This window comes from Nymphaea colorata, chromosome 5 (genome assembly GCF_008831285.2).
Source record: "Nymphaea colorata isolate Beijing-Zhang1983 chromosome 5, ASM883128v2, whole genome shotgun sequence".
In the NCBI taxonomy this organism is placed as follows: domain Eukaryota; kingdom Viridiplantae; phylum Streptophyta; class Magnoliopsida; order Nymphaeales; family Nymphaeaceae; genus Nymphaea; species Nymphaea colorata.
Window position 1 is genome coordinate 4,478,587 of NC_045142.1, and position 11,269 is coordinate 4,489,855.

Here is an 11,269-nt window from a genome sequence, read left to right on the forward strand (position 1 = left end):
GGGTATTTAATCGGGCAGCTTATGATCTTTTAAACGAAGCTCTTAGATCAGTTTTGGGGCGAAACGTAACTTCTAAACACAGATAAAACATAAATGTCTTGGACATAAATTAAGTTGAAATGGTAAATTGATTTTTGTATAAAGTGTGTGTGTGTGTATAGTTGTGAAATATGTAGGCTAGGTAAACATAAAACTGCTTCTAAGTTGTCCAAGCCTACCTCCCCTTCTTAGTTTACAAAATTGTTTTGGATTCACATGGGTCTGGTGAGAATAAACATTCATTGACCACGGCCTTTACCGTGGCCAATCGTCACTTACGCCCCAACCAGACAAGTTGAGTAAGTTACGGAACCAGAAAAAATAAAATCAAACGATGACAATGTACAATTAACTCGTACACAATTTACACAATTTTTTGGTGAGCTTATTGAAAGGGCAGCTGGGCTTTTATGGCCTGTAGCTGTAGTCTAATGTCATCCTGTGGACCCTTTATTTTGCTTGTACCTACCCATTTTTTGTAAATAAATGGAGGGAAGACTACTTCCAACAACTGCCTTAAGTTGCATCCTACCCATTTTTTGTAAATAAATGGAGGGAAGACTACTTCCAACAACTGCCTTAAGTTGCATAGTATAGCTGGTTGAACTGACTCGCCTATAAATGGTGAGTCATCAGTTTGATTCATGTGGGTGTTGCTTCCATGTACTACAAATGGTCCTGCCGCAACCACGGAAGCAGGCCTTGAACATCGGTGGTACGGGAGGAGGGAGACTTTGGCTTATCGGGTATCACCCCTTATCTCCCAACAGCATTTCATTGGCACATATACAATTTGATGTGCAAATATAAAAGAGAGATAGTGATACATAAGTTGGTTTTTTTTTTTATCCCTTAGTTAAAGGTTCTCTCCACTCTTCAATTTATCCCAGGAACGCCCATGTTGGCTACTTGGGTGCTTGCTCTCTATTTCTCATGTAGTGCAAGGCTTTCACTTGATTCGCCAACAATCGAAGCTATACTATGCTTGTTCCTGCATCAGCAATGTAGAGAAGACCCCAAAAAATGAGGGAAAATTCAGATCTCCATTAACTCAAATCAACCAAGCTAAAAAAATCAAAACATGAATATAGATAATCATAAGCAGAACCTAATCTAATGTCGATCATTGGTTGAGATCAAGTCCCTAAAAAAATATTGGAATTTGAATATAAACTAACACAAGTTCAAATAGTCCATAACAAGAAATGGATCAGTCTCCCTCGGTTGGAGAAGATTCAAATCTGGCGCTAATAATTGGGGGTGTTCTATATATTTCATTTGCATTAGATATCCTACTGAACCATTCGGAAAAAATTGGATATATAAAAAAATTAATATCCGATTAATAAATTGAATCAGCTCTAGATTTAAGATAGTTTCAGATTAGATATACATAAATATTTGATCGGATTCAGATTCAAATCAAATTTAGTTACAAATAGGTATCTTACATTCAACGTCCTTACATTTTGAAAATTGGTCGGATTCAATTCAAAATTTGGATTCAAATTCAAATCAGATTTTGATTGTGAGTCAGATTCAGATTTAGATTTGGATATGGCTTTTCTTCATTTGTGTTTGCATTTGCATTGGAATCTGAATATGTGAATATTCGAAAAAGCAGATCTAATTAAAAGTACATCTGAATCGAATCTGATCCATTAATACCTCCGGCCATCATCCTTGAAAAATCATGTAATCGAAAACCACTTCTTCTAACTCTTAAATTTTAATACTTAATTGACTGGTTTGTGTCAATTAGATTAATAGATAAGATTGACATAATGGAGCTAAGCTGGTTACAATCTAGTAAAGACCAAGTTGAGTTAGGGCATGGATTTGGGTCAAATCGGCATTTGGTCATTGAGCACTAGGCTTTGATGATATTGTTTCATTCAACAGGTAGGTTTCGAGTCTGCCCTTTGTTGTATGGATCCATAAGTAAACTGTTTGGATTTGGTTTTCGGTGTGGATTTGGGTCCTGGAAAAGTTGACCTGGGTTTGGGATTGGGTTAGGATTGAATAAACATGAGATGGCTTGGGTCCGACAAGTCGAAATGGGTGGGGGATGTTGACGGTTCGGGTTCTGACCGTAGATGCACCCGGTCCCTTCCAAAGGCCCGGTTTGCGTAGGTAGCACTGTTGAAAGCAGTTTGTTTTTCGTTGTCAGGCACAAAGTGTTGGAGTATACAAAAAGACTAAAGTGCCCTTCACTATTCTTCTACAAGGCACAAAAGAAAGTGGCAAAAAGTGGGAAACGTTCCTAACGCTCAACATTGTGTTGGTCTAACCACGTGAGGAATTCCATCATCTTGCTGAACCTTCATGCTAATACAAAGTAAGAGTCAAAACTTCAACGAGCGTTTGTAGTCCAACGGTTAGGATAATTGCCTTCCAAGCAATAGACCCGGGTTCGACTCCCGGCAAACGCAACTTTTTTCCTCACTGTGAATGAAAAAACCCCAACTAACTTAAGCTTTCATTTCTCTCTTTTCCTTGCTCCCCTTCTGCAGACGATTGTTCGTCCCTCAACTCCTGCCCGATTTTATTTTCTCACGCGTAATTTATACATTTAAATTGAAAAGCCCACCCCTCCTACTAATTTCTTTCTTTTTCCTATGTCGTAGTTTCATGTAACATCGGGCCTCGGGCTTCGGTTTATGCTCGAGGCCCGGCCCGGCCCGGCCCGATTATTAATGGGTCGGGTGGGTTGATCCGGGCTTTGAGGCAGGTTGCTACTTGCTAGCCTCTAGCTCACTCAAAAAATGAGTACGAACGTAAATCATGTGCACTTAATAAAATAACAAAAACAAGAACAACAACCAGTAGAAAGTAGTCCTCTGAAGGAGCACTCGATGCAATCGACGATGAAGCAAGTAGAGCAGTTGTGCGATGGCGGCGACCGACGGGGGGACCGGAAGAAGCAGTCAAGGGGCGACGGCCAATGAGGAAGACTGGAGGAGGCAGTCTCGAGCTCGCGGCGATGAAATTTCTTAATGAAACGAAAAGAGAAAAAGAAAACCTAACCCATAACCCTAAGTTCTTAATTCTCTAAGTTCATTTTTTTTAAAGAAAAAAAAAAAACTCATGTCAGGCTTATCGGGTCGCCACCGATCATAGTGGCAGGCCCGGGCCGGGCCGAGCCCGATAAATTTGGCCCGAAAACTTTTTTGTCAAGGCCCGAGCTCGTGGCGAGCCGGGTACCGGATACCCGGCAGCGGCCCGGCCCGATGCCCAGGCTTAGACAATATTTGCATTTTACTACTTTATCATTATTCTGTGCTGTAGGGTGCGCCGCGCCTGGTGCACCTAGTCCTCCCTTTTTTGGGTAATTGTATTAAATTCCAATGGCCTAGATGGGATTGAAGCTTTCCATTCTTATTCTTTTCAAAAAGTTAAGAGAGAGAGTGTGTGTTAATGAAAAATAAGTCGTTTTTTTCTTATATGGTCAATACAAAAACAAACCAATAATTAGATTACCAAAAGAAGGAGTTTATTGGACATCTCGGAAGAGATAAAAAGAAAGAGGGAGTTTGTAGGTAGTACACAATAAACCATCGCCCTCCTAGAGTGTGTTCATATTTTTTTTTTTATAACATATGTTTTAGCATGAATAATGTGAAATAATATGAATTCATATGGTTGTTTGACAATCAAAACAGTAATAAATTGTTTCATGAATCTATCTAAAAAGTTAGTCTAATTTCATAAAACAATTATGATGGTACTCTATAAATCACTATAATAGTTGGAATAAATTCATAAAATAGTAACAAAATGTCACTTTTAAAAGCGTTTGATAATGTGAATATTGTGTCTTTAACATAGATTTATAAAAGTTCATGTTGCCAAATATTTAACATTTTAAAGGACATCACCGTTCAAGAGGGGAGGGGAGAGAGAGAGAGAAACGACTTAATTATGTCAACATTACTTAGCTGTTTGAAAAATAATTATATAAAAGTTTCTTCTTTGTTAACGATGGAAAATTAATTTAAAAAAAACTTGACCGCATTGTTTTTAAAGGCCAAAATGATAGATTTTTACCGATTTCACAACTAATTTACCAAAAAAAAAAAAGATCTTATAAATATCTTTCGTTACCCATAAAAACTTTGAAGCTCGGTTTTCACGAGAACAAGAAGTTAGATTCATGAAGCGTATTCCTTAAAATTTCCCCAAGAAAAGATAGCAGCTTCATTTCGCGCAGCGACGAACTGTGAGTCCCATTTCTGTATTATGGTCAAATATCTGGACTTTCGAGAAGGAGACAGCGTCTGCTTGCAGAGGGGAAGAAACCGCGAGACGAGGGAGGGCGAGTCTTGGTCGTCGTTCTCGCGTAGGACAAAAGTAGACGATCAAAGGACGCCTCTGCTCTGGGCCCCTCGTCGTCCATCCCATGGAGCAGAGAATTCTCTCCCGCTCTCTCTCCTCTTCCACTTTCTCGCTCTTTTCTTTCCCCACTCACTCCGCAATAGAGGCTTCGACCTCTCTCTTTCTCTCTCTGACTGGCTTATGGCCGCCCTTCACAAAAGAAACGGGGACACATCCTAGGGCTTACTTCTCCTCGATGAAGCCCTAGAATCGCCCCCTCTCCTTGTATATCAGAAGTTTTCTCCTCGATCTTTTCATTTTTATTACATTTACCAGCGATCCGAGGTAGTGGATCGCGAGATGGAGCTCGAGGTCGTCGTCAAGCGGGACATCGAGCACGGAGGGGAGAAATCGAGCCCCACGGGTCCTGCCCTCGTGCTCTCCAACTCCGGCAAGCGGATGGACCAGGCCGGGACGCCGAAGAAGTACGTGAAGCAGGTCACCGGCAAGCACAACGACACCGAACTCCACCTGGCTGCCAAGACGGGGGACCTCGCTGCCGTGCACAGGGTTCTTCACGGGATAGACGAGCAGATGGTCTGTGCTGACGGCCTGGGTGCCGACGCGGAGAGGGCGGAGATTCGGGCGGCCGTGGTGAACGAGGTGAACGAGCTCGGGGAGACGGCGCTGTACATCGCGGCGGACAGAGGAAGCTTGGATATGGTGAAGGAGCTGCTGAGTCACTCGAGCAGGGAGAGCGTGGCGAGGAAGACGAACGCGGGATACACTGCGCTGCATATCGCTGCGAAGAAGGGATACCAAGGTGATGATCTGATTCTTACTGTGTTGTTTCTTGAGGGATGCTGCTAGTTATGTTAGTTGGCGAAGTTATGATTCTTGCTTGTTAACAGACCAACCATGGTCCATCCAATTATGCTGAAATTAGCAACACGGTTTAGCAATAAATTATTCTTATCCCAAAGTCATGTTTTTATAGAAGTTTTATTCTTCTGGGTGATTGGGTCATCGTATGGGCAGCTGTTTATATAAACTGTTTAAACTAAGATTACAAAGATGGTATTTCTTTACGTGCTTTCATTATTTAGTTCATGTAAGTTTGTTGTTGAAAAAGATTACATAACTGTATCAATATCACCCCTATGTTATAAACCTTGTAGCCATTTCTCGGTATTGATTTTTTATAACCTTTGGCCTGTGTTGGGTCTGATCTTCTTTTTTGCACCATCAATCTCAGGACTCCTCTTTCTTTCCTTTTCTTGAAACGTAGTTCTCTTGTAAAGGCTTTGAGAAGCAGGAGAATGCATAAATGAAAATGTTAAGATCTTTTATGAACAACGGCTTTCAATGATCACGACTTAACAAAAATGCACAACTTACAATGGTAACTTGGACTGCAGATGGAAATCTCTTGCTAGCTGGTAGGTGTGTAGTTTTGTTGCGCTCATGTTTTACAGTTTAAGTTTTAAATATTATAACGCAACGAAAAGAAAAAATCAAAAAATATATAGTTTCGACTTTTTTGGCTTTCTATAAACTATAAAATTTATTCGTTCTTTTTTCCACTTGAATGTGCTTTTATCATCACTAGTGGACCATGTACTCAGATTGAAAAATTGCCAATTGTCTAGCGCTATGCAATATTTTGCAGTCATTTCCTGATTTTATTATTATTGCAGAATAATAAGTACTGGCCTGTTATCCTTTTGTTTATTTGCGTTGACTATGTAGTGAATTTGTATTGCTTGACTTTAGGCCTGTTATCCTTTTGTTTATTTTCATTGACTATGTAGTGAATTTGTATTGCTTGACTTTAGGTTTTTCAGTTTTTTCTGTATGGTAGTCAAATTTGCTAATTGCATCAAAATGGCACTTGCTTAGTACTACATGTTATAGACATTGTGCAGGTACTCTTAGACCAGGATCCTGAACTAAGCAAAACAGCTGACCCAAAACATGAGACGCCTCTAATAGCAGCTGCAACAATGGGGCACGTGGAGGTTGTCAATGTATTACTCTCAAAAAATTCTGCACTTCTAGAGATCTCTAGAACAAATGGTAAAAATGCCTTGCATCTAGCAGCACGCCGAGGCCATAGAGAGGTTGTAAAAGCATTGCTGGAGAAAGATCCACAGCTAGCCAGAAGAACTGACAGAAAAGGACAAACAGCATTGCACATGGCTGTGAAAGGAACCGACTGTGAAGTAGTAAAGATGCTTCTTGATGCAGATGCAGCTATTGTAATGTTACCTGATAGGAATGGCAATACTGCTTTGCATGTGGCAACACGGAAAAAGAGGGTAGAGGTACAGTTCAATTTCTACTTTATTTATTTCTCCCATTTTTTCATCAGAATATAACATGAATGGATAAAAGCTTAATATTATCTTGTTGCCGTGTTGCTTTGGTAGATATGGCCATGTCCAAAATGTGAGACTGGTCATCCAACAGATGTTCTTATTCATATACTATTATGTGGACTGCATATCCGAGGGATGCTTTGTTTATGCAAATGAAAAACATTACAAAATGTTAAATATTGCCCATGAGAACATGATGCAATGAACAGGGGAAATTGGAAGAGGAAATAATCAGTGGGCTATTTCAGTATGTCGTGGGGATTCTTCATTTTGTTTCATACAATGTTTATTTTGGAAACTTTGGTCATATGACCATTCCTTCGGCTGCTTTTTGTGGCATAGCCAGTTGCAGCACTAGAAAGTAAATTAGGATACTACTATCTATTTCAGATAAAGGAAAGTCGAGTTTTTTCTTCCTGTCTGGTGGCTGAACTGCGTCTGAGCAAGGCACAAAATTTTTGTGGGACTGCCACCTTATACTCATAGTTTTTCATTGGGGCCCATAAGTAGCTCCATCCTGGAGCATGACATACCAATTGATTACTCTTGGCAATTGTTTCAGCACTCAGAGCCTTTTTGGTCTTTCCCCTTTCTTCAGTAATCAAGACCATAAGGTTAGTGATATAATGTGATGCAAACTTTAGATAATGCTCTCTCTCTCCCTGGGTGTGTGTGTGTGTCTATCTGTCTCCGTATAGATTATTAATCCAAAGTACATACCTTTCTGTGAGGAGAATAACATGGTTAGAATGGAATCATAAGCTTATGCCTTATCCTTAGTTTGCTTGGTTTTATTGTTGTGGATTAATTAATTTGAAGCAGGCAATAACATCTAATTTGGCTACCATAGTTTACCACATCCTTATAAAAGTTTCCTTATAAAAGTTTTCTAGTTTGGATATCTAGATTTCGCTTGGTCCAAGTAGCCAATCTCATGATCATTGATGTGGCCATGTGCAGAACTTGGCAGCTAGGTTGGACCTTTGACTTAATATAGTGTGTGTGGTGTGTATGTATTAGCTGGCTCTTTAATAGTTTACATGAACAAACATACTCTAGGTATTGAATTCTTCACCACCTCCAACTTGAAGGTCTTAATTTTAACCCTAGCACAGTAGACTGACTAGTCATACTTGTTGGACAATGGTGAAACCAAGAGAAGATGATGTAGTCTTCCATTCCATGTGAAGAACACCTCTAAAGAAACTTTCTCCTTTTAGGGTTGACCCTATAATTGGTCCTTTGACTATAACACTCCTAGGCAATTGGCTGAGATACAGCATTAACAACTGTATGATACACGATGAAAAGATTTGATAAAATAAAAAATGAAAAAAATGGCACTACAATGCACAAGATATATTTTGCATTTCTCAAACTTGAGATGATGCAAGTGAAGTCATTCCAACTTTGGAAAGGAACAGCCAAAATCGAGGAATCATTGGGCTTTTGGTGAAGAATCCTATAATTTGCTGTTCAGATCCATGATGCTATAGGGACAACTTCATCCAGTTAGGCTTGGTTATTGAAGTGACAATCTACCTCAATGTGCTTTATGCACTTGTAAAGTTTTGGATTCATTGGTTATGTGTGTGTGGTGTGTGAGCATGTTTTGTTATTAATATATGATGTTATAATGTCATTTTCATCTTTGTGACACTAAGTTGCTAGACTGCTAGTAGAGCAAGTATAGCAAGCCTAGTTCTTCAGACATGAAATTCATTATGCTGAATGTTTGATTCTCTATATTAGGATATTTATAACGGGGTAACAGCTCTTAGGGCATTTACAAAAAGGTACTTATATTTTTTGGGGATTTGGTCTTTCAGGTGATTGATGTGAATGTTACATGAGCAAAGGATTGCCATGTACGATAAGTTACCCCACATGGATGCATGAAAAGAACATTGTTTCTGAAGGTTATGCCATGTACATTATTGTGGTCCTTAATTCACTTTGCCATTATAAGCTCTTCATCATTTCATTTTCTTGATGGAGGGAGGCGTTCAAGACTTTTTTGACAAGTCTTGAACAATGTCATCAATAACTTAAACCCCAATAGACTCATGGTCAGTAAAAATGGATGTAACTGCAATAAATTTGATTCGTCATGCACCTTTCCATCTTAAGTAGTAAAAAGTTTTATGCTTGTTAGAGAATTAAAATCTTCAAATAGGTTAGGTTTTCATGTGTTGTACTGGTTTAGCTACTCTCTTCAACCTTGACAGTAGGATAATGCTCTTGAACTTATTGCAATTTCGTTACTGTTACATAATTCAGCAACGAGAACAGTTTGCGAACATGCTTATCCAATTTCAGCCCCAAAATATTATTTTAAGGCCCTTAGCATTCAGAGGCTCACTTCTGATTTCCTTATTTTCCGTAGAGAAATAAGCATTTTGTTTTGACACTTTTCTTTCCAGTTTCAATTTTCAATGACTGGAAAATCTGTATGATTGCAATGATGTTGGTTAGTCAATAATGATGAAGACAGTACAAAGATAAAGGGAAGATGGTACAGCTGTATGTTCTTTTAAGAAATTTTTATATTGTGTTAGGCTCTCTCGTCCACGATTTAGATATCATTCACTGTTCTGTTTTTGTGTCCTTGCAAGTTGGGGACTGTGTATGAGTTGTTGTTGCTTCATTACCTAATCATGTCTTTTCTTTTCCTGCTTCTAGATAATGCATGAGCTGCTAGTTCTTCCGGACACCAATGTAAATGCTCTGAACAGAGCTCACAAGACAGCATTTGACATTGCAGAGGATCTGCCGTCTTCAGAAGAAGCCACTGAAATAAAGGAATGTTTGCAACGATTCAATGCACTTAGAGCTAATGAGCTCAATCAGCCAAGAGATGAGCTGCGCAAGACTGTTACTGAGATAAAGAAAGATGTCCGTACCCAGCTAGAACAGACTAGGAAAACCAATAAAAATGTAGATCGTGTAGCCAAGGAATTGAAAAAGATGCACAGGGAAGGGATAAATAATGCTACAAATTCTGTTACTGTGGTTGCTGTTCTTTTTGCCACAGTTGCATTTGCTGCCATTTTTACTGTTCCGGGTGGAAATCTCAATGATGGCCGAGCAACGGCGGGTGGTGCTGCTGCTTTCAAGATTTTTTTCATTTTCAATGCAGTTGCTCTTTTCACATCGCTGGCGGTGGTGGTGGTTCAAATTACCTTAGTGCGAGGGGAAACGAAATCAGAAAGGCGGGTGGTCGAAGTGATTAACAAGTTGATGTGGCTGGCTTCAGTCTGCACATCTGTAGCATTTATTGCCTCCTGTTACATTGTGGTAGGACGGCACTATGAGTTTACTGCCGTCATTGTAACTCTGATTGGAGGGCTGATAATGGGGGGTATCTTGTGCGGCATGACATGTTTTGTCTGTAAGTCCAAGCGGAGTCGATCACTTAGGAAGAGGGAGAGACTGTTGTCAAGGAGGAGCATCTCTCGCTCATGGCCGCGCCATTCCGACGTGTCTGCTTCAGATGTAGATGCAATTTATGCGATATGACCAGGTATTAGCGGTTGTCGGGTGTCTTGATAAAATTATCAAGATGGTGTCCATGGCCAGTTGCTTTGTCTGGTAAATAATTTGTATTTGTATGGAGCATTGTTCAAGATGATTGGCATTTGGCACATGTAATCATCAACTATAGCATCTCCATTTAAAGAGCCCGAAATAACTGATATAATTCTATACAAGCAACTGTTTTCCAGGTCAATGAATATATTGAGATGCATAAAAATGACGCTTGAGAGCTATTTCAAAGTTAAAGCTATGATTTAGCTTCCCTCTTGCTGCAGCGAGCAGTGTATCCCTTCTGTTGGCTCCTTTGAATATCTGATTGAAAGAAATTCGATATGGTGGGGTTATTTGACAAGCTAGTCCGGACTAAAATTTTCATATCTGATGCATGTTTTAACGTGTTTGAGTCAGATGTTTTTTTTTTCTCTCCTTTTAAGTCATTTATGGTAACCACAATTTATATTTCCTGGATTAAGATCGACTCTTATTTTTGGGTGAACGGCAAGCTAATACTACCGCTTAAAATAAAGGCTGAAGTCTCTCTCATTTCCCTTCATCCTTAGAGTTTAGAGCAGTTTTTGGTGCTTTAGGTGATTTTTGGTGCTTTAAGGTGATGTTCTTGTTATGTTTCAACATGCAGATTGACTTTTCTTTTCTTTTTACAGCTCTTTACATAAGTTTGAAATAGAAATTAGTCACCTATCAATCCTCATCCCTGTCTATTGAACCAAACTATTTGAATCCTCATCCTGTCCATTGCACCAACCCATTCGAAGCAAAAATTTTGTTGTCATTGAAGATTGGTTGTTCATGGAGCATTACTTTAAAAAGCTGAGGCAGAAAGATAGATAGATATATTTTTGAACAGTCATGGACATGGGAAAATGTTGAGACTCTGAAATCTTCCAGTGTCGTACTTATCTTGTGACTCTCAACGGCATCGAAGGTTTCATATGGCCATTGAGCTCTCTCTCTCTCTCTCTCTCTCTCTCTCTCTCTCTCTC

General features: G+C 39.5%; 1 protein-coding gene and 1 non-coding gene across 2 annotated transcripts; both read left to right on the plus strand.

The window, feature by feature from the left end:
- The first annotated feature begins 2,399 nt into the window (after positions 1 to 2,399).
- On the plus strand, positions 2,400 to 2,471 carry TRNAG-UCC (transfer RNA glycine (anticodon UCC)). The gene has a single exon. It is a non-coding gene; the product is annotated as a tRNA-Gly (tRNA).
- A 1,947-nt stretch (positions 2,472 to 4,418) lies between these two features.
- LOC116254447 (ankyrin repeat-containing protein ITN1-like) lies at positions 4,419 to 10,461 on the plus strand. Its single transcript, XM_031629844.2, has 3 exons — positions 4,419 to 5,176; positions 6,268 to 6,677; positions 9,414 to 10,461. Exons 1-3 carry the CDS (start codon positions 4,714 to 4,716, stop codon positions 10,248 to 10,250), a joined length of 1,710 nt encoding a protein of 569 aa, XP_031485704.1. The 5' UTR covers positions 4,419 to 4,713; the 3' UTR covers positions 10,251 to 10,461.
- Positions 10,462 to 11,269: the final 808 nt, after the last annotated feature.